A 24764-nucleotide genomic window follows, 5' to 3' on the forward strand; every position below is an offset into this window, starting at 1 on the left:
AATAAGTGTAAATAGCAGGATGATAAAGAACATACCTTGTCTATAGATTTCTCTGCTGGGTAGACAGGCAGACTGGAGGCAGACTTCATTGACCGGTGTCATTTGAGCCACTATTATTGTGTCTGAAATGGTACACTATTCCCTATAGTGCATCACTTTTGACTAGGGCCCCATAGAAAATAGATTGCCATTTTTGACACAGACAAAATGAACAGTTGAATTCCTTCAACATGTGACCCTTGAAAAGTATTGTGAAACATTTGAACGTTGTTCAAAACCACAATCTCAACATCTGTTCTGGACTGTCTCTGTTTTTACACTTCTGTCATGATTTCTAGTTGCTCAATGTTTTTGTTTATACGCTGACATCTCAAAAAAAAAAAATATATATCTTTAAAAAGGGCATTTTATATACATTTCACGCTTAATATTGTTGTGTGCTCAGAAACCTGTTAATGCATGATATTTATTGCTGTGTGAAATCCATATGTATACATCTGAAGGTGAATACATTGGTTCATAGCAACGTGACTAATTTAATAGCATGAGTTTTTCAGATACCATACGCAAATACCTGCCGTCTTACAAAATAAGACTGGATTAAAGTAAGGCATTACATTAACAACATGGATCAAGCTCATGGTAGTCTAAGAGCGAAGAGATTGTAACACGGTCACAGAACTTGTGGCATAGTAACGATGATATAAGAATGACAAAATTACATAAAGCCAGACTGTCTTACCAGACTACATCACACAATCACAACCAGGGCCAATATTCACAAAAGATCTCAGAGTAGGAATACTGATCTAGGATCAGTTTAGCCTTTTAGACCATAATGAATAAGAGGGACCTAATCTTAGATCAGCACTCCTAGTGTGAGATGCTTTACAGTATAAATACAGGCTCAGAACTGAAAACAAAAACTTCAAATCTTGACATAATCTTCTTTGTAAGGTGACACAGCTAGCACACAGTAAAGTTCAGAGATGGGACCCACACAGTATGATCAACATATGACAGATCTGACTGTCTTTTCCTTTCTGCTTCCACTAAAGTGGTGGTGAGACAAAGTATCTGCCCCAAATGGCACACTATTCCCTATATAGGGCATTACATTCAACTAGAATCCTATGGGCCCTGGTCAAAAGTAGTGCACTCAATAGGGTGCCATTTGGAATGCACACAAAGACTCAAGCACAGAAATGCAACCGTATCTGTCATTGCATAGACAAGCAAAGCCGAGAAAAATAATAGAACAAACAAAAATATAATTTTATCTGGTATCCTGCACCAGAGATATGTGCATCGGCAATTCCCCACTATATGGGAAAAAATACCACTTTGCGCTTCCATTCATAGTTCAATTTACATTTCAGAATTGAGCCTGACCTATTGAAAAAATACTGTTTTCTGTACTTTCAAAAGAACTGGACTTTGGGATTGCAGCCTAAACAACTGCAACATTTGGTTTTGGATCATTCAAGCTGTGTGTTTCCATGGGATAAACTTATGAAGAGAATCCTTCTCCCACTTCCTCTTCCATCATCTCCATCTCTTCCTCCTCCTCTTCCTCTTGTCTGAAGGAGGCTCCGGAGGGGTTGGAGTGGCTCGAGTGGCCGATGTCCAGCACCTGCAGATTGGTCAGGTGTTTGAAGGAGCTCTCCTTCACAGAGTGGGCCAACAGATGGTTGAACCTGAGAGGGAGACAGAGCAGAGGGCCGGGGTCAGTAGACAGACTCGCAATATGTGATGATGACTGAGCAGATGCTTGAGTTTGATGTGTAAAACCAGCACAGCAAGAGCTGCTAACTGATAGGATGTTGTGCTTAGAGTCTGAACCAGCATATTATAAGACCCAATCCGATATGGATATTGTCCTGTAAGGAACAACACAACATGTGCTGTACACATATCAAACGCTGAGATTCAGTAACGCAGCCAATTAGAGTGCCTGTATACTATTCGTTCTATGACTCATCAGTTTGCATTCCATTCAAAGTTCTATTGAGTTAATAAGCACCCTGATACTCCCTATACTGCGTCAAGGGGAAATAAGGCCATGTTATCCAAATCAAGCCAATTTTCCACTGTCTTCAGGATGGGCTCATCTATGAGGTCCTGAGTGTCAGTGAATCCGACCCATCTTAGTTTGTAATTCACTCACTATCTGACCCAGACACTCACGCATGTGCGGGCACACTCACATACGCACACACGTTTATATCACACACTCAATGTAAACAGATGCATGCACAGACTCAAACAGATGTGCACACACTCACACACAAATCCACCTCCCCTCCTCCACTGAGGCCATGCAGCATTCCAGATTGGCTGTAATTGGCTCAGGCCAGCAGCTCCCAGATGTGGAGGGATTTGGTGGAAAAACAAGCGTTTCTAACTGCTGTGATACTGCAGCAGCTGCTGAGGCTGAGCCCACAGCATGAAGAGACCAACAGGCCAGACAGACAGAGTGGGCTGGATGGGGTCAGGATCTGTAAAGTTCATTATCCGATAAAGCATCAATTAGACTCCTCAAAACCAAACCGACAAAAACTCAGGGCAGCATCCCAACAGTCTTAGATGCTTCCAAACTGACCTGAAAAGTCTACATGTAAGTAAAAAACTGAATATGATGGAAACGGATACTAACCTAGCTACATATACTAGTAAATATTCAGATCAGTGGTAGAAAAAGGAAAGGATACAAGTAAATGAGGTGACAAGGATTTTGTTGGTTTAGAGTGTTGGGACCCAGCCCGCCCTGCAGACAAAGAAGAGATCAGAAGGGGACAGGAGGAAGGAAACTAAGAGAAAACAACTTGGCAGAGCCAAGCTGTTTCAGTTGGAAATCCAATCATTGACTTAATTTAATTAATAGGAAAAGCAGTGGAGCATCAACAAGCCAAGAAACAGATCTAGACACAGCGGGGAATATCTCTAAAACTTTATCACCATGGGTTCTGTTCTGTTATATAGTCCCCCTTCCAAGAGAGGAAAACAGCCAAGAATGTCGACACAAAGGAAATCATGACTTTAACTTTGTAAAATACCTGATTCATTGAAATAATTTACATTTCATAACCTAACCAGACAATTATGAGAGTTAATTACAATCCAAGAACACATGATGGGAAATATACATAGTGTATCTGTGTAAGGGATTTTAATGAGTACAGTCAGCGCAGAAGTAGAGCAGAAAGACAACTTATTCCGTCATCAGCTCTCTCCTCTGCATCCGTTACGTAACAGTCTCCTCAGCACAGCGCAGCACACATAGACACACACACGCACGCACTCATGTACGCTCGCACACACAAACAAACACAAACAGCACAGCAGAGCAGAGTAGGTCGGATCCAAACGGAAAATAAACTTAAGTAAGGATAAAGAGGGAACTATCAACCAAATATCTGTCAGATATTGACACCCTATTCCCTGTATAGTGCACTAAATTTCAGTAAGGCTCTGGTCAAAAGTAGTGCACTATATAGTAAATTGGGTGCCATTGGATGCAGCTTGGGACTCAGTGGACTATGGGATAGGTGGCTCTGTCTTAGATTTGGTATCAATCAATAGGACTTTGTTACACATTCACAACAGAGGATGAATGGAGTGATGGTAGGAGCCGAGTAGAAGGCCAGAAATGTCTCATTCAGAAACAATGCTACAGACATGAATGGAACAGTGAACAGGAGAGTGTTCTGCTGGATCTAGGAGTTAATGGGGAGGGGCAGGAGTTGAATGATGGTTTAATTACTGTTCTATAATAACATAAGTGAGAGTGCGTGTATATACTGGTTTGAGAGAGTGTATTCGTTTATATATGTACTGTAAGTGATTGGTACTCACAATTGAATTTAGTACACACATGAGCTGTGGGTTTGAACCAAGAAATGGGTTTAGTTCAGTGTGTGTGTGTGTGTTTCTGAGTGTGCGTTCGTTCATTAGTGTCCAGTCTCTCACCGTAGGAAGATGCCCTTGATGTTTGGAGTGCCGTCAAAGGCGGTGGCGGGGACAGTGCTGATGTGGTTGGACTGCAGGTACAGGTACTCCAGAGACTCAGGCAGGTCAGATGGAACATGGGACAGCTGGTTACTGGACAGGTCCAAAGTCTGGAGGAACACATCAATCACTGTATTTATAAAGCCCACTTTACACCATCAGAGTGCTAACCAACAAGTCCCAACAAATGAAGGACAGCGCCAACAGCCAGCTTATCACACAGAAAACCTGTAGGTGTTACTTGTGTTACCCCCCCACCCAGTCTCACCGTCAGAGCGCGGAGCTCCATCCATGCTCCCTGGTAGATGGAGTTGAGTCTAAGCTGGTTGTGGCTGAGATTGATGTCCCTGAGCTTGGTCATGCCCTGCAGCGCCCCTTCTGGTATGGAGTTCAGCTGGTTGTCCTTCACCCGGAGGACCTGCAGGGAGCGGGGCAAGCCCAAGGGCAGGAAGTGGAGGGCGTTCCCTGACAGGTCCAAGGTCACCAGCAGACGCAGCTTCCTGAAGGCTGGATGATTATCAACATGGTCTCATTAAAATATGTACAAATAGAAAAAATAGATGCAAAAAACATTGTAGTTATATGTAGTTATAACTTTACTGTATCCGTTAGGAAATTCTTTCTGTGTCATACAGCAGGCCCAAATGGCGCAGCGGTCTAAGGCACTGCATCTCAGTGCTAGAGGCGTCACTACAGACCCTGGTTCGATTTCAGGCTGTATCACAAGTGGCCGTGATTGGGAGTCCCATAGGGTGGTGCACAATTGGCCCAGTGTTGTCCGGGTTAGGGTTTGGCTGGGGTAGGCCATCATTGTAAATAAGAATTTGTTCTTAACTGACTTGCCTCGTTAAATAAAACAAATATAGACAGAAGTACTGTACAGTTCATCACAAACATGATATGTGTGCAAGAGCCACATCTCCAACAAACTATCATGGTCCAAATACACCAAGACAGTCGTGAAGAAGGCACGACTGTCTTGGTGTTCCCCCTCATGAGACTGAAAAGATTTGTCATGGGTCCTCAGATCCTCAAAAAGTTCTACAGCTGCACCATCGAGAGCATCCTGACTGGTTGCATCACCAGCTGCTATGGCAACTGCTCAGCCTCTAACCGGAAGGCCCTACAGAGGGTAGTGCGTATGGCCCAGTACATCACTGGGGCCAAGCTTCCTGCCATCCAGGACCTCTATACCAGGCGGGGTGTCAGAGGAAGGCCATAAACATTGTCAAAGACTCCAGCCACCCTAGTCATAGACTGTTCTCTCTGCTACCGCACGGCAAGCGGTACCGGAGCACCAAGTTTAGGTCCAAAAGGCTTCTTAACAGCTTCTACCCCCAAGCCATAAGAGTCCTGAACACCTAATCAAATGGCTACCTAGACTATTTGCATTGTCCCCCTGCTGCTACTCTCTGTTTATTATCTATGCATAGTCACTTTACCTCTACCTACATGTACATATTTCCTCGACTAACCTGTGACCCCGCACATTGACTCTGTACCAATACCCTGTATATAGCCTCGCTACAGTTATTTTATTGTTGCTCTTTAATTATTTGTTATTTTTCTATTTTCTTTTCTTTTTTTGCTTTTTTTTAAACTTCAGTTTATTTGAGTAAATGCTTGAACACTTATTATTCTTAAAAATGCATTGTTGGTTAAGGGCTTGTAAGTAAACATTTCACTGCATGTGACAAATAAAATTTGATTTGAAGAGCCACATGTCACGGATCCCTCTGGAACTTTCATTGCCTATTCCCACTGATTGTATTTGTATACATGTGCCCTTTGTTCACCATGGTGCTGTCCATTATTGTTACAATGTCTGTTGGTGCGTGTGAGTACCTGTGCTGTATGTTTTGGCTTTCGTGCCATTGTGGATTGCGCAGATGATTACGGGTCTCGTCCCGTTGGTTAATCATTGGGCGCTTGTGTTATTTATTCGAGGTACTCCTCACTCTTTTGTTTTGGGTTTCTACCCTGTGTTTGTATAGTGTTTGTTTGGTCTTCGTACCTGTGCCTTTACACAGCACGCTGTAATTTGGGTAAGAACTTTTTTTTTAAATGATGCATTCCTGTGCCTGTCTCCCGAATCATTCATACCAGCGTGACACCACATATAGTTCTACTGTAGATGTACAGTATTCATGTAGATGACAGCAGAGCAAAGTACAACACAATACAACAAAACACAATACAACAAAACATTTCCATATACTCCATATGTGGTCCAGTCTACCTTCTCTGTGTAGCTTGGGGCTGGTGAGGCGGTTGTAACTGAGGTTCAGCTCGGTCAGGGAATAGAGAAAGACCAAGTCGTTGCGTTCAATCACGTTGATAGTGTTGTGAAGCAGCATGAGAGTCTTGGCTCGGCGGGGCAGAGCCCTGGGGACACGCTCCAGCTGGTTGTTGTACATGTGGAGGGTGTGTAGCTTCTTCAGGCCCTGGGGGGAAGAGAAAAAGTCTTTATGTGAACATTTTCATGTAATTCTAATGGCATTTCATAGCACATTTAAGATTTCTCATTGCTCATTTAACAGACAAAAAGATTACCATAATCATAACATCAAAACAATTGTGCCCAACTCTCTGTGGCGGTTCAACCTGACCGAACTAGCAGTCAGATCAGGCTTTATATTTAGAATATTTTTCATGGTCCTTCGAGCCATATACACCTGTGGTGATTCAACTATCTGCAGTATGTCCTATAGCCCTCTATATAAGATTGAAGTATCCCAAGTATCCTGCAGCACCTACCTGGAATGCAGCATGGTGTATGGAGTGGGAGTGTAGTTGGTTGTTGTGCAGCAGTAGGTACTCAAGGTTACGACAGGCTGTGAGAGCATTGCCAGGGATACTGCGGATACTGTTCCTCTCCAGGTGTAGCAATATCAGACTCCGGGGCAGACCCTGAGGAACCACACTCAGGTTGTTGTTGGACAGGTCCAGATACTCCAGACTGGTCAACTGGCTGAGAGAGGAGAGGAGAGGAGAGGGTGACATTATATTTGATACAGGAGAGGTGAGGTTAGGTCATCACTTTATCTTTAAGCGTCATCTTATCTTCACATGAATAGACAAATCTCACGTTTCTCTCCCATTTTGACATTTTCTCAGAATGTACCAGTTCAACCTAATCTCTCACCACTGGCTTCTCACTTTCTCTTCTCTCTCTTTCTCTCTCTCTCACTCACTCACACCACTTTATTCTCTCACATTCTCTCGCTGAACTGATCATGAGATCAATATTCATACATCGAAAGTAACAAGTGGACACTCAACTCACCATTCCGTTATGTACCTTCTCAGAGTTTGCCGTGTTGTCAAGTCTATAGGTCTTTGTTTTGAATTGATGCACTCTGTAATAACCATTGACACATAATGGGCAACAGTGATAGTGTTCAACCTTGGATATATCGAATCAACTGCACTCAGGTGGAGTGACTGAATGACTCTGTCGAGCGTGTTTGTGTGTCTGAGTGTCCTACAATAAAAAGAGAGTAGTTTGTAGTTCGCAGCTAAAGTATATTTTAAAAAAGAACCCTGGTGAAGGTCTTATCTATTGACTAAAACATTGGTTATAAGATCCAATTAATTGTTTGTGGAGTATTCAAGAACACCCGACACACTCTTCCTACTACAGTACGTGAAGGTCTCATTGTCCATGCCTTATATTTGCCTGTGTTGTAAAGTCTACAGTATAGGTCTTTGTTTTGAATCAATACCCTTGGTTTTAATGTAAACATGTGGCCTCAGATATGTCGAATCAACTTTGAAGAAGAGGAAGAAGAGAAGAAGACAGCTGGACTGAATGGCTCTCTGTTGAGTGTGTTTTATTTGTTAGTGTGTCTTATTATACTACAAATTGATAGTAACAGGTCCTCCAGTACCTAAAGGTCTTATCATCCATGCTGTACTAAATCAAATCAAATTGTATTGGTCACATACATATGGTTAGCAGATGGTATTGTGAGTGTAGCGAAATGCTATTACAGTACTATTAAAATAGTACTACAGCTATTACTAGAATACTACTAGAGTACTACTACATTACCTGAAGGTCTCATTGTCCATGCCTTCGTTGCTGAGCAAGTTGTTCTGCAGGTAGAGCTCTCTGAGTCGGGTCAGGGTATCAAAAACCCCTGACGGGATCTTCTCCAGCTTGTTACTCTGTTAACCAAGAAGAAGCACAGACACACAATCAAGCATCACATATCAGTATCACAGATAGGGAGTAATGGATTGCATGTAATCCGTTACATGTAATGGATTAACATTTTTTAAAAACAGTAACTAACCTGTTATGTTACCAGCAAAAATATTGCAGATACTTTTGAAAAAATGTATTCTTACTTCTAGGATTACTTTTAAATTCAGAAAGCATGTTTGCTAAAAACAAAGAGTTTACACCGTTCTGTTTTCTCAATGACATTCAAATCAGCATTGAAAAAAGGCGCACGTTTAAGTTTGTTCCGCCTGAGAGAGTCACCACAAGTCAGAGACCACTATGATGACACACCAAATGTGTTTGATGAATTGCGGAAAAAGAGCCGGAATGGGCTTTTGGGTAGGCTACAGCCCAAGCCATGTCTTGCAATGGTGCGACTGCTGTCGGCATCTAAAGATTGTCCAACTTGAATAAAGTTGACGGTATGGACGACAGAAGTGGTGCAACCTATGGGCGATATGGATATCACTTATTATTGATATCTACATAGCGCATTGATGTGAATCATAGAGCTGCTCTCTCATTTAGCTCGTGGCACCTTACGGATTGTGGTTGTTGTGGAGGGCTGTTCACAAATGTATACAGTGCCGTGAAAAAGTATTTGCCCCCTTTTCTCTATTTTTGCTGAATGTTATCAGATCTTCAACCAAAACCTATTATTAGATAAAGGGAACCTGAGTTTACAAATAACAAAAAAATGAAACACCAAAAGTAATTGCCCCCTTACACTCAATACCTGGTTAAAGTCCAGACCTAATCCCAATTGAGATATTGTGGCAAGACTTGAAGGGCTGAGTTAAAGCAGTTTTGCACGGAAGAGTGGGCCAGAATTCCTCCACAGCGACGTGAGAGACTAATCAATAACTACAGGAAGTGTCTCGTTGGAGTCATTGCAGCAAAAGGTGGCACAACCAATTATTGAGTGTAAGGGCGCAATTACTTTTTCACACAATGGGCATTGGGTGTTGCATAACTTTGTTTATAAAATGAATGAAATAAGTATGTGATTGTTGTGTTATTTGTTCACTCAGGTTCCCTTTATCTAATATTAGGTTTTGGTTGAAGATCTGATAACATTCAAAAATTCAAAGATATGTAAAGGTAGAGAAAATTCGAAAAAGGGCAAATTCTTTTTCACAGCACTGCATGAGTATTTTAACTGAATAATAGTTTAATTGAAGAAGTTTAAGATGCCTATCAATCATTGTTTTTGCGACCAGTGAAAAATGTGCTCTTGCAACAACTGCATAGTTCAGATCCCAGCCTCAGGTATAAAAGTTTGAGGGAGTTACCTTCTAAACTACTCTGTGGTATTGTGCAACACACTGTCAAAAGCAAGTTTAATTTAAGAAGACCACGAGTGGGGCTTTTATTGCTCAATCTAATTTGTGCGAATAAAAAAAAAATCCAATAGGTAACATTGGCCATCACCATGCTCAAACTTCTGTACTTTTGATAAACTTAAAAAGGGGCAATCTGTAGTTGCTACATCCATTTTTGGATTTATAAATTAATAATATATACTGTACCCACTGATTCTTGAAGAATATAACTTATAAATGCCTCATGAGATTAGTTCAACTGTCACACCCCATGAGAACCCAAAATATAAGCTTGTTTTTCTCCAATGTACAATGTAAACAAACACTGCATAGACTCAAAACATGGTTTAAAAAAAATGTTGATATCATGGATGGTCAGTCCTTGCATCCATAGCTCTGTCTATTAATCTGAGAGTGGTTACATTTCTCAAGGCCCATCTCTCAGTTTTTTGCCAAACAGAGGTGCGGTGACCGCTTTGCTATTGTTTCAACTGGATTCGCCCTTTAAACAGCTGCAAATTATCGCGATATCAAATTGTCGCCAACAAAACGTAAACAATAGGCCTATAGCAAATCCAGCATATGGCATACATTTTTTTACTTGCAAATAATACTTTTTGGTGGTTCTTAAAGCATGCCATTCCATGAGAGCAGCATTTCTTTTTCAACTCGAAGCAATGAGCCCAATTAGTCCTCCACGACAACATAATCATAAACAACAGAGTAGGCTAAAACATCCTTGGTTTTTGGGTAATGCTCAGGTAAAACAATTTGGCTAATCTATACTTCCAAGTCCTATGCTTGAAGATCAAGGGCTATCTAAAAAACGAACTATTTCCTGAGCTTTCTTATACCTCCTAGATATAGGACAGACACTTCAAAATCTTATTCCTCACAATTTTGTTTTTGACTGTCTGTTTTGCCATTTATTAATGACCTATGGTATGACCATCTTAAAACAATTCCATACGTTAGCTTAGTATGACCCCCCCCCCCCACACAGAACCAATGCATGAAGTCAAATGCAACATCCATTGATGGCCAGCTGCATAAACTATAACATAGATTATTCCTTCAATAGATGTCGTTCAATTGGTCATATTCCTTTTAGTCTTTTTATAATGGCTTTTAAAGGCTAAGAGAAAAGTAATCTAAAAGTAACTGAAAGTAATCCAAAAGTTAATACTGATTACAATTTGACAGGTAACTAGTAACTGTAATTGATTACATTTAGAAAGTAACCTACCCAACCCTGTATATAAATCAAGTTTATTTATGCATTTGTTAGATATTAGAGTACTTGGGAATATCTAGACAGTTTATAAACAGAGACCAACTTGGCCGTATGAATGGGGAGTGAGCTCTCAGGATAGGTTGTTATTGTGTGAGGGCTGTAGCTACTCAACTTGATTTCACAAGCTCACCTTCAGATGGAGGCGGTAGATGGCAGAGGGCAGGCTCCTAGGGACGTAGCGAAGGAAGTTACTGGACAAGATGAGAACCTCCAGGCTGTCAGAACCGTTAAACATGTTCTCAGGTAGCCCTGCATCTGTCAGCTTGTTGTCATGGAGATACACTGACCTGGGGTGGTTAGAACATGAGGGAATGCATGAAATTAGTGGTCTGGAGTGGAGCCAAGGGGAAAGATAAGCGATGGGTGATTTGTTTTTTTATGAATGAAGCAAAGTAATTAAATGCAAAATAACACCTACAGCAACATAAGACCTTTCCACTGTGAAAATGTAATCCTCCTATGCCCAACCAACTACCTACCTGCCCACCCACACACACACACACACACACACACACACACACACACACACACACACACACACACACACACACACACACACACACACACACACACACACACACACACACACACACACACACACACACACACACACACACACACACACACACACACACTGCTTACTTCAGTCCTGGCTTCTGACCAAATGTGTACGGGTAGATCTTCGTGAGCAAATTAGCAGCGAAATCAGCACTGACCAGTGAGGGAGGCAGGTGTTTGGGTGCTGTGGTGAGCTGGGAGGGATAAAAACAGAGGGAAAGAGAGAGAGAGATATTATGTTACTCTCTTCTTTTGTTTTCTCCTGTTGTACTGACCACAAAATGACCTGTATGTGCAGGCAGTGAGGGGTAATTTACGCCACACAGACAATCATCCTCAATTGACCTTGGAACATTGACGGATGAGTCAAAACAAATGAACACTTCAGTACATTTCATAACTGTTTCCCTCCCAAATTATGCCAAGAGGGAGTTTCTGCATTGCTTGAAATGGCTATGACAGGAGAAATAGGAGAAACTACTACAGTGGTAGCGAGCTTAACTTGACACTCTTGGTTTCAAAAGGGTTATTTGGCTGCCCCCATAGGAGAACCCTTTTTGGTTCCAAGATCAACTCTTTTTGGTTCCAGGTAGAACCATTTTGGTTCCAGATATAACCTCTGTGGAAAAGGTTCTACATTTAACCCAAAATGGCTCTACTTGGAACCAAAAGGGTTCTACCTGGAACCAACAAGTGTTCTTCAAAGGGTTCTCATAAAAACCCTTTTAGGTTCTAGATAGCACCTTTTTTTCTAAGAGTGTAGCGTTACATAGCATTATACTCTATCTGTCCCCTTTTCAACATGGTTTATGGATTAAAGTAACACGGGTGTCTTTGAAGCTTGGTTCACTGTCTGCCACCTATCCTGCTGGCAACAGCAGCACGGCTGGCAAGGATACAGCATCATAACAAAATAGAATAGAAAATAATATAAATTTCACGCAGAATTGTACTTGGACACACTAAGAATAAGAGATCCAAGGTTGAAGATCCAAGTAGGGAAGGAGAGGGAAAATGTTAATTCTAGAACAACAAAATACAAAAGTCAGGGTCTCAACGTACTGTTGAGAGTTACAATAGTAGAATACACAAGGTGCAATTTGAAAAATTTGGTTGTGCATCAGCAGTTTTTCTTTTGTTATGTCAGTCACTGACAGTCACTAAATTAGCCCATGTTGACTGGTAAGTTTGTCTAGCAGCCAGCTATCTAAAACTGTAGTAATCATGGTTGAATTACAGACCGGGGCCCCCATTGATTTTGTTAGTGGACCATTCTATACACACGGGAAGCTGTTGAGCATGAAAAACCCAGCCATGTTGCAGTTCTTGACACACTCAAACCAGTGCGGCTAGCACCTACTACCATACCCCGTTCAAAGGCACTTAAATATTTTGTCTTGACCATTCACCCTCTGAATGGCATACATACATGTATGTATGCCATTCAGAGGGTGAATGGTCAAGACAAAATAAGTTACATTTTCTGATGGTTCTTTGACTTCTTTCAGTCATTTGGTTATTTTGCAGTTTAGTTCAGAAAACAATTACTCTTTGAAGAGAGACACTGTGTTATGGCTTTAGCCTGAGTCATTACAACCTTAAGACCATCCATCATGTTTTTAAATTTTTAAAAATAGGAGTAGAACCAAATAAAGGTGTGAAGATGGTTTCAGAGAGCTCCATGATGACCGAGCAGTACTTTTAATGACCACAGCACACTATACTGTACGCTACTCACTCCTGGGAGACCTGATTATATATTAATGACTACCACAAGTGAAAACATGACCTGAAGAATGTTTACATGGAACCATATTCCCCTGGTTCAAGTTATGTCGCAATGACGGAAGAATAGTGATGTGTTGATTTGTTGAATGTGTAAGGTCTATGTTTACGGCTGTGTTTAGAATTAATCACCTTGTTATTGGCCAAGTACAAGTAACTTAGTTGTTCCAGCACTGTAAATCCTTCATCTTCAAGGCCTGAATACACACACAAACACACACAGACACACAAGAAAAATAGAACATGGAAAATGTTATTCAGCCTAAAAACATATACAACACAGAAAATAAAGATCAGACTGATTTGTTTTAGTGAATAGACCTGGACAGCATATAAGAGAAAATAAAACAGATACGATAATCATCATTTTAATTAGGTATACATTATTAATGGAGTGGATCTAGAAGAACTAGAGCCCACACACTGGTTGAATCAATGTTGTTTCCACGTCATTTCAATGAAATTACGTTGAACCTACGTGGAATAGATTTAGAATTGACGTCTGTGCCCAGTGGTGGGCAGTCTCTTCGCCAGATTAATAAATCAAATCCAATTTCATTTGTCACATGCGCTGAATACAACAGGTGTAGTACCGTGAAATGCTTACTTACAAGCCCTTAACCACCTTTTTCTCCCCAATTTTGTGATATCCAATCGGTAGTTGCAGTCTTTTCCCATTGCTGCAACTCCCTTACGGACTCGGTAGAGGCGAATGTCGAGAGCCATGCGTCTTCCGAAACACAACCCTGCTAAACCGCACAGCTTCTTGATACACTGCTTGCTTAACCCGGTAGCCAGCCACACCAATATGTCAGGATGTTCTTGATGGTGCAGCTGTAGAACTTTTTGATGACCTGAGGTCCCATGCGAAATCTTTTCAGTCTCCTGAGGGGGAATAGGTGTTGTCGTGCCCTCTTTACGACTGTCTTGGTGTGTTTGGACCATGATAGATTGTTGGTGATGTGAACACCAAGGAACTTGAAGCTCTCGTCCTGCTCCACTACAGCCCCGTCGATGTTAATGGGTGCGTACTTGGCCCTCCTTTCCTGTAGTCCACGATCAGCTCCATTGTCTTGATCACGTTGAGGGAGAGGTTGTTCTCCTGGCACCACCCTGCCAGGTCTCTGACCTTCTCCCTATAGGCTGTCTCATCATTGTCGTTGATCAAGCCTACCACCGTTGTGTCGTCGGCAAACTTAATGATGGTGTTTGAGTCATGCTTGGCCACACTGTGGGGCGGTATGCGATTGGAGTGGATCTAGGGTTTCTGGGATGATGGTGTTGATGTGAGCCATGACCAGCCTTTCAAAGCACTTCATGGCTACAGACATGAGTGCTATGGGTCAGCAATAATTTAGGCAGGTTACCTTGGCGTTCTTGGACACAGGTACTATGGTGGTCTGCTTGAAATATGTATTTATTACAGACTCCGTCAGGGACAGGATGAAAATGTAATTGAAGACACTTGCCAGCGCATGCTCTGAGTACACGTCCTGGTAATCCGTCTGGCCCTGTTGCGTTGTGAATGTTGAGCTGTTTAAAGGTCTTACTCACATCGGGCTGTGGAGAACGTGATCACACAGTCTTCCTGAACAGGTGGTGCTCTCATGCATGCTTCAGTGTTTTTGCTTGCCTTAAAGCGCGCATAGAAGTAATTTAGCTTGTCTGGTAGGCTCATGTCACTGGGCAGCTCGCGGCTGGGCTTCCCTTTGTAGTCAGTAATAGTTTGCAAGCCCTGCCACATCCGAAGAGTGTCAGAGCCGGTGAAGTAGGCCCAAAGCAGGCCTAATGCATCCATTTTCATATCAATATCAAATTATTCCTGGTTAACAATTAAGTACCTTACTTGCAAAAATAAAAGAAATTCACAAGAGCACCACAATGCCTACTCCACTCATGCTCCACCAAGGCTTTCCAGCACAAAGCTTTGACCTACTACAGTAGCTATGTTGGTCTATTGTACTTCAAACAATGTGTTGACAGGTTGCTTAGCATTCGAACTTCAAACTCAAACAGTCTAATTCATACTCTTAGAGGAGGTGTTCCCACAATAATGTGATTTATTAATACTTTAACCACATACAAGTTAAAGTATTGGATTCTTCACACACCACACTAATCCCATTCCACTACCCTTTCAAGCTTTTTTATTGGTGGTTTAACGAGAGATCAGCTGGCAATAATCTGGTGACCTTTGATGGTTGCAATTGGCCATGTACTTTTTACATGTGGTTGTTTATCTACATTAGTTGAATGCACTGACTTATTTGTTTATTTGGATTCCCATTAGCTTTTACAGCAGCTAATCTTCCTGGGGTCCACAAAAAAACACAAAACACTGATACAATAATAGACAAAATGTGGTCACACACATTTTAAATACAACAATATACAAATAATGCAACAAAAAAATTATACAAACAATAAAACAACAAAAATGTTGTGTGTGTTAGAGTGTCTGTGTGTGCGTGTGTGTGCGTGTCTGTGTGTTTGTTTTTTAATCAGTTTAAATGTAATTTGACCATTTGTGTAATTGGAGATGGAAGGGAATTCATGTTATTTTTGATACAGTAATAATTCTAATAAAAACCAGGAGAACCAGTTAATCGCTCGTCAATCCAATGTTATACCTAGGAGTTTACTTTCCTCAACTTGCTCAATGGTCACACCCTTTATGTATAACTCCTGTTGAGGTGTAGGTCTTAGAGAATGTCATAAACCAAATCCAATGCTTTAAGCTTTAGATGTATTTAAGACCAGTTTATTATTAACCAACCATTCTGAAACTGACTGTAACTCCTTATTTAGAATTTCATTGAGCTCACTGGCTTTGGGTGCGGACATGTAGAGTGTGGAATCATCCGCATACATAGTCATTCTGGCTTCGTGTAAGACCAGTGGCAAATTATTTGTAAAAATAGAGAAGAGTAACGGCCCAAGGCAACTTCCCTGAGGGACACCGCACTGTACATATCTGATGTTAGAGAAGCTTCCATTGAAGAACACTCTCTGGGTTCTATTGGATAAATAACTCTCCAACCATGTGACGGCAGGTGATGTAAAGCCATAGCTAGTGAGTATTTTCAATAACAATGTATTATCAATAACATTAAAGGCTGCACTGAAATCTAACAATACAGCTCCAACTATCATCTTATTGTCCATGTATTTTAACCAATCATCAGTAATCTGAGTCAGTGCAGTACAAGTTGAGTGTCCTTCTCCATACGCATGTTGAAAGTCAGTAGTTAACTTGTTTTCTGAAAAATAGCATTGTATTTGGTCAAACACAATTCTCTCCATCAGTTTACTAAGAACAGGCAGCAAACTGATTGGGCGGCTGTTAGAACCAGCAAAGGGTGCTTTACTATTTTAGGCTCATCATTATTGACGGATAACAATTGTTTTTCCTTCTCGCCCACACTAACTTGACCTAATTCAAAACAGCAATCCTTCTCTTTCATTATTTCATTATTATTGTTCAATGTTGTAATTTCCCTTCTGAGTCTTTCCACTTTACTAGTAAAATGATAACTGAAATGATTGGCAATATCGAAAGCTTTTGTTATAAATTACCCATCAACTTCAATGAACGATGGAGATTAATTGGGTTTTCTTCCCATGATATAATTTAAGCTACAGTACTCCAAAGACTTTTCCCATAGTGTTTTATGTCATTTATCTTTGTTTGAAAATATAATTTCTTCTTCTTTTTGTTAAGTTTAGTCATAACATTTCTCAATTTACAGTATGTCAACCAATCAGCTGAGCAGCAGGTGGTGGTGTACTGGCCACAGCTACTCATATATAGACTTACATGAAAGCAAGCTTTGCTTTTATACTTACAAGACCATCCTGCTTGATTGAGCGAGCTGTTTTGTCTTGTAGTAATGTGGTGCCAGCCTGTATTTCCTTAACCCTTTACACTCATGGGAATTAGCCTATGGATAGGGCTAAATGTAAATGTTTCTATCAGAAGAAATATGAAAAGCATATGCATAATAACAATTGAAAGGGAACAGTTTCGAGATTATAGGAAAAGTATTAGACCAAAGGTGAAGACACAACAATTCACCTGACAAGACCGAATCCAAACATTACACTGTTGATTTTCTGTGAATTTTAAATTAACTGTACTTTTCGCTGCATTTGTTGATAACCAAATCTGAAAATACTCTGGATACATTCAGTAACATGATAAGAATATTCTTGAAAAATGTGTGGTAGGTGCAACATAAGGATTTGAGTTAGAAGACTAACTGGTGTCTCCAAGTGGCCGCATACTTATCCAAAGTGTGGACAGTTCCTAAGTAATTTCAATGCACTTTTATGACTCAAAGAAGAGTCTTCAATTACAAGGAGCTTTTTTGAGCTCTCCTATCTGTGCCGTTGAGGAACTAGAGCAAACTCAATAGTAGTTGTTTTGTTTGAAATACAACCCTGAATCACCGCCCTCACACAATTACTGTTGTTTACACAATCCAAAAATGTCCATTATAAATCACAATCTGGGTCTGGTGGGTATAATTTGAAAGCCTGTTCTATTGCCAACATGAGTTGTAAAGTATAAATTATAAAATACGATATTACACTGTTAGGCTTTGACAATGCAATTCAGGGAAACAGATCATTTTGGTGGGCATAGAAAAGAGTCATGAGTGCATTCAGGTGCGTGTGCAGCAGAAAATTCTCTTTACAATAGACAAACATAAACTCATTCTGTTCAGAACAACTAAGGGTATGACGGCATGTCATCTTGTAACTGTACATCAAACATAGTGATCATAAACGTTGACACTGTATATGATATGAGTTTTATGGTAGCTAATTTCCCCCCAACATTGGACACCCCCTAACTTCGGACACTCTCTAGCGGTTAGAGGATTAAATCACCTCGAGTTCAACATTTAAATGGGCTGGAAAATAACAGTAAGTTTTGCGACTGAAGACACCCTTCTAGCTAGCTGCCCACCAATTTTCATTTCAATTTATGTTACTTAAGTAATATATATACATGTACTATATATACACATTTTGTGGGACACTGTATATTGGAAAATTCGACTGCGCAACAGACCATACTTCATTTAATATCCAATTTTTTACCTCAGAAATATAGCTAACAGATTTCAGGCAAGTATTTATTTTTTTCACTGGAAGGCTAGCAAACTAGCCAACTATCTAGTAAACACTTCAGATACGAGGTTGGGGTCTCTTTTTTAAAACAAAATTAAACTGATATATCTTGTAATTGAACAAAATAGTATGGTGGCCAATAACTGGAGACCGTATGCCGATAATACGGGTCATATTTTCTTTGCTAAACCGCTTATCAAAAAGCTGATAGTAGTTGTATTTCCACTGAAATTTCAAACATGCTAATTGCTAACCCGTTAGCTAGCATTTTCACGACACCAATAATCACAAAACATTGATGGCTTGATCACAAGATAATACTGTTGAAGGTAATATATTTCTTAAACGCTGTTGAATATGCGTGGACTGTGAGGAGACACACGAACACACAGGCACACTTTAATGCACACAATTATTTTGTTGTATTGTTTTTATTATTTTTTGTTGTGTTGTTTATATATCGTTTTATTTAAAAATTGTGTGACTGTCCTTGTCTATCAGTGTATCAATGTTTTGTGTTTTTTGTGGACCTCAGGAAGAGTAGCTGCTGCTTCTGCAAAAGCTAAATGGGGTTTAGAATAAACAAACAAACCAGTAAAATAGCTGGAGGCTCCGATTCGACATGGACCTAGACAGTGAATCCCAGAGAGAACAGGACACTAACAGACACTAACAGAGCTCCCACAGTTTGTCGTCAACAAATTGAACAACTTCCAACCATACTAAATGTCTGTCTGCATCTCCCCTAGCTACTTTCAGATCTCTGTCCCCTTAAGTCCTTTGTTATTTTCGTTTGATTCTCTCTCTCTCTCTATGTCCCTCTGTCTGGTTTACCTTGCGTGGTCAGACTAATGTTTGTCTGTCTGTCACTTTCTCCCTTGGCTATTTTCAGATGAAATGTCTGTCTCTCTCAGTTTCTGTCTGGTTTACTTAGCTCTCTCTAAGTCTCTGTCTGGTTTTTACCTTGTGTGGTCAGACAGTTGTTTTGTAGGTTTAGTGTTTCCAGCTGCTGCAGACGTGTCAGGTCCTCAATGGTTACTACCTCTATCTGGTTGTTCTGAGACGAAGAGGAGGCAAAAGTATTATTGGCAGAACAGCAACGCTTCATTCATTCATTTTTGATTGACTTAGAGAAATGTACTCCTACCCTGGACATGTCCAGCCCTCACTTATGTGCTTTAAACCTTAAATCAGTCCTATGAAGAAAGATCTATCGGGTTTTAGGTGTGTGTGACCCACCTGTAACAAGATCTATCAGGTATTTGGAGTGTCTGTCAATTCTGACTGATGTATCTAATGGATGTCTGAGACCCAACTGTAGGGAGAGAATGTGGGTGTTGTGTTGGGTGTGTGTGACCCACCTGCAGCGAGAGAATGCGTGTGCTCTCAGGCAGCTCACTAGGAAAGTCCATGAGGTCAACCCCAGCACAGTCCACCGCTCCCTCTGTACAGGTACATTCCCCTGGACATACAACTGGCTCGGCCTTCACTACAGCCGGGACTGTAAAGGTCTCTATCTCTGGCTCTGTCTCCTCCATGGGTTCTTTCTCCTTCTCCTCTTCATTCTGGGGCTCCAGAGGGGGCTGGCAGTGTACCAGAGCCCAGGCCAGGAGCAGCACACTCAGGCCCTGAAAGAGAGACCTCCTGGGGCTGGCCATGTCTGCTGGTCGTGCCTGGTGGTCAAGCTACCTCAGATACCTCAGCTGCCCAGAAGCACCAATGATCAGATGGGTCTATATAACAGTGTGATAAATCAATGAATGGATATATATATATTTTTTTTTTAACTATAATCAGTAACCAAGGAAAAATATTTCCTATTTTCTTTTACAGCTTTACAGAGGATTTCAAGCAATGGTTCTAAAGAGGCAAGTGCTATTGAGACAGAAAAATAGATGACCAAACATAAAAGTGTATGTGTGTATATAGAATAGGTGGCTCATAGGACATGAGATTTAAAAAAAGAGTGTGTGTAAAAAAGAAAAGTTGGTTACATTGTCAGAACAGCAGGCCTCCTGGCGAAACAGCAGGCTAACGAGGACAAAACGTGTATTGTCTGGGACAAGATTAAACCGTCTGCTTTTGTGTTGAAAATGTTTAGTGATAGACATTATGTTCCTATTTTGGCGTATTTTAAAAAATCCATTCTCTCATTTATTGTGACGATTATATGGGCTCTCTATACTGTAACTTCTTTCTATTTTCCATTTTTGTTTCTATTTTTGTCGAGTGAAAAATGTACAAAGTATGTTGTTGTTTTTTAACAATAAAAGCATTGTAATGGTGATGTTATTCTCCCAGCAGGCAAAAAGTGTCCCAGTAGAGAAAGTGTTTTGGTCCTATGGCCAGTCAGTAGAAAGTTCCAAACAGGCACTGTGTGTGTGTGTGTGTGTGTGTGTGTGTGTGTGTGTGTGTGTGTGTGTGTGTGTGTGTGTGTGTGTGTGTGTGTGTGTGTGTGTGTGTGTGTGTGTGTCGCTACCACACCACCAGCCAAGAGCCTGTGTGTGCCAGACCCCGGAGCCTCACAGTGTGTGTGTCTGAACACCAGCCAAGTGTCTATGTTCACGTCAGATAAAATAAATACAATTAAAAACCATGCAAACCTACACATGTGATCCTGAGTATATCTCCACACACGTACCAGACACCACGACTGTAACAAATGGAGCATATTCAACCCCACATGCATAATACTACTCATAAACAGATATCATGTTCTCACACCTACCTAAAGGACTCGTTAAAGCAAAAAAATAAAATAAAAAACACAACAACATTGAATCAATGACTCACAAGCTGTCAAAAATATATATTTTTATACAAGTTGTAGGTGAGTCTGTAAAAGTTCATACACATCTGGACAGCTGTACAGCTTACTATTATTCACTTATTCGCACACTGCCACTCAGTCCATATACAGACAGTCCTTTTCTAATATAACGGTATATGATTGGTGGCACGTTACCAATTCATACATAGCCAGTCCACAATACATAGCACATATATAATATAGATACCTACATAATTACAGCATATCTATACAATACATGCATTCTTTACCTTCTCTGATGGAGGGAGGTTAGCAGTGACAAAGGTAGTCTGGTGTCCAGTCGAACCAGAGACAATCACATAGCAGGATAGAGAGGAGCCACAGCAACTCCACAGTCACTTTCAGATCACAGATCCCTACCAGATGTAATAGGAGAGTGGGAGTGACAGAGGGAAAGTTCAGCGAAAGAAGGGGAGAAGAAAAGATAGAAGAGAAAAATCTGTGAGCTGAAGGACAGCCAAAAGCACAAAATCCTTTGCTTTTAAACTTTTCTTTTTTTCATGGTCTGAGACAGGTCTTTTCCAATCCCCATATAATAATGAGGCCATTTCATGTTGCAATTAGTTTGTTCTGTAGAAAGAACGAAAAGGGGACTTTTTAAATTTCCGTTCTGATTCAACAAGGATAACTTTCATATTGCTCATGAATCAACATGGATTAGTATCACAGTGAGACTATCTTGGACCGAAAGTATCTTGGATGTAGTATCTTGGCTGATGCGGAATCATACATTCCCTGTTTTTCTTTGAGCCAAGTACAAAAAGAGAGCTATCATGAACCAGTGAGCCAGGGGTGGCAGTACCATTGTGTTATTAGCAATTTGTTCCCTCAAAGGCCTAAAAATCCTCTCAATATATAATGTCGAACAACTGCAGAGCCTGAGATTAAAGAAAGAAAAGCTTTACTAAAGATGAATGAAAAATTGCAACTGACCACCAAAGGGGAACCAATATCATATGAGCTTATAAACTTATCAGCATTAGCATTTAAGTATTTCTAGAGAACTCATATAATTCCAGCTTGTCTTAAAATGATATATGTTTTGAAGATGACATTTCATATAGACAGGAAACAAGAGTCTTCCAAAAAACGGCGACAGACAGGATGTGTCATAATAGCACACACGTTCTGCATAAGGTCCCTCTCTAGTCTGTGTGTACGTCCCGTATGGCACCCTATTCCATATAGTGCACTACTTTTTATCAGGGCCCATTGGGACCTACTGTATATTAGAGAATAGGGTGCCATTTGAGAAGCAGCCTATACCTACCATCAGATGCTATGCTATCTTCTTTCGGTAGACATTTCTTTGTATCACAAATTATGTTAATTCCACCATCAGCAGGCCTGTCTTTCCATATTCCCTCTGACACTTCTCAGAGGATATTCTGGCTGAATTATGTCCCATTTGAAGGCAAGGCTCTCATAATATTAGATAATTAAATCAGGATTTTTTTTAAACGATACAGTACACACTAAGAAAGGAGGGTTCCTCAAAGGTTCTTTGGGAAAGATGATGGTTCTATGTGGAACCATAATGACTCAAATAACCCCTTTGAGCCCTTCAATGGTTCTTTGCAGTTCACAAAAGGGTTATTGGCTCTTTTAGGGCCATGATACATTGGTAATTTTTGGGGGCAATATTGCATAGGAGTTTGGTATGAGACGCTGGAGCACTGATGCGCAATGAGCAACATGGACTTGAATAATAGACTTCATATATCAACTTGAAACTGAACACAGTATGTATGTATTAACATATCATGATAAAATAAGCAACATATGAGACATGAATGGCCAACATTTTACTCTAACATGGAGTTGATTTTCTCTCGCTTGAGCTCAAAAACGATCGCCATTTCTTCCAAAATATTTTGGAAGAGCAGACTGATCACATGACCAATATCTGGGCTCTGTTTGGAGGATTCCTAAAAATTGCCCACTATGTGGCACTGCCGATCAAGATACCCCAGATAATAAAAGGTTGCTCATTTTCAAATGTAAAATTGTTGCAGCAACTATTGCTCGCAACATTTCTCCGCAATATTGCAAGAAAAAAAATACCATGGCCTTTAGTGATAATTAAAAAGTTGGGGCAGCGGCTCATTTGAATATTTTGGGGAGTGGTTGGTGCACAGTTCTATTTTTTCAACCGTGAGTGAGAGTAACATTCCAGTTTATGTAATCTGTTGTGTTATGCTATTAAATGTGAACTATGACTATGGTCAATGATTGTGTCATGTGAAAGACTCACGTATGTCTTATGTCAATTGAGAACTGATACCTAATCAGTGGTTTGTAAACCTCTCCTCAGGGACCCCAGATTTTCCAGAGCTAGCATACCTGATTCAACTTGTGAATTAACACAATAATATGACCTATGGAATTTTAACAATATAATAATTACATTGGTAACCAGTTTACAATAGCAATAAGATACCTCAGGGTTTGTGGTATATTGCCAATATACCATGGCTAAGGACTGTATCCGCGAAGGATAAACTGGTTTCTCGGGAATGGGCCCAAATCCCCATCATTTGCGTGAAGAAAAGACAGAGATGCATAGATAATTAACAGAGAGTAGCAGTGCGAATAGTCCGGGTGACCATCTGAATAGATGTTCAGGGGTCTTATGGCTTGGGGGTAGAAGCTGTTTAGAAGCGTCTTGGACCTAGACTTGGGCTCTGGTAACGCTTGCCGTGCGGTAGCAGAGAGATCAGTCTATGACTAGGGTGGCTGGAGTCTTTGACAATTTTTAGGGCCTTCCTCTGACACCGCCTGGTATAGAGGTCCTGGATGGCAGGAAGCTTGGCCCCAGTGATGTACTGGGCCATACGCACTACCCTCTATAGTGACTTGCGGTCGTAGGCCGAGCAGTTGCCATACCAGGCAGTGATGCAACCCGTCAGGGTGCTCTTGATGGTGCAGCTGTAGAACCTTTTGAGGATCTGAGGACCCATGCCAAATATTTTCAGTCTTCTGAGGGGGAATAGGTTTTGTCGTGCCCTCTTCACGACTGTCTTGGTGTATTTGGACCATGTTAGTTTGTTGGTGATGTGGACGCCGATGTGGCGGATGTGTTGTTACCTACCCTTACCACCTGGGGGCGGCCCGTCAGGAAGTCCAGGATCCAGTTTGCAGAGAGGTGTTTAGTCCCAGGGTCCTTAGCTTAGTGATGAGCTTTGAGGGCACTATGGTGTTGAACGCTGAGCTGTAGTCAATGAATAGCATTCTCACATAGGTGTTCCTTTTGTCCAGGTGTGAAAGGGCAGTGTGGAGTGCAATAAAGATTGCATCGTCTGTGGATCTGTTTGGGCGGTATGCAAATTGGAATGGGTCTAAGGTTTCTGGGATAATGGTGTTGATGTGAGCCATGACCAGCCTTTCAAAGCACTTCATGGCTACAGACGTGAGTGATACAGGTCGATAGTCATTTAGGCAGGTTACCTTAGTGTTCTTAAGCACATGGACTATGGTGGTCTGCTTGAAACATGTTGGTATTACAGACTCAGACAGAGAGAGGTTGAAAATGTCAGTGAAGACACTCACCAGTTGGTCAGCACATGCTCAGAGTACACGTCCTGGTAATCCGTCTGGCACTAC

The 24764-nt window shown here is 40.9% G+C and overlaps 1 protein-coding gene across 1 annotated transcript; it reads right to left on the bottom strand.

Annotated features, from left to right (window-relative positions):
• Nucleotides 1–1510: 1510 nt before the first annotated feature.
• LOC120052110 (podocan-like) lies at nucleotides 1511–19989 on the bottom strand. The gene is made up of 11 exons (XM_038998960.1): nucleotides 19693–19989; nucleotides 19295–19388; nucleotides 13328–13392; nucleotides 11495–11604; nucleotides 10983–11139; nucleotides 8063–8178; nucleotides 6766–6979; nucleotides 6248–6452; nucleotides 4277–4515; nucleotides 3970–4118; nucleotides 1511–1697 (listed from the first exon to the last, which is right to left on the bottom strand). The coding sequence occupies exons 1-11, from the start codon at nucleotides 19987–19989 to the stop codon at nucleotides 1511–1513; spliced, it is 1833 nt and encodes a 610-aa protein (XP_038854888.1).
• Nucleotides 19990–24764: the final 4775 nt, after the last annotated feature.

Source organism: Salvelinus namaycush, chromosome 8 (genome assembly GCF_016432855.1).
Source record: "Salvelinus namaycush isolate Seneca chromosome 8, SaNama_1.0, whole genome shotgun sequence".
NCBI lineage: Eukaryota > Metazoa > Chordata > Actinopteri > Salmoniformes > Salmonidae > Salvelinus > Salvelinus namaycush.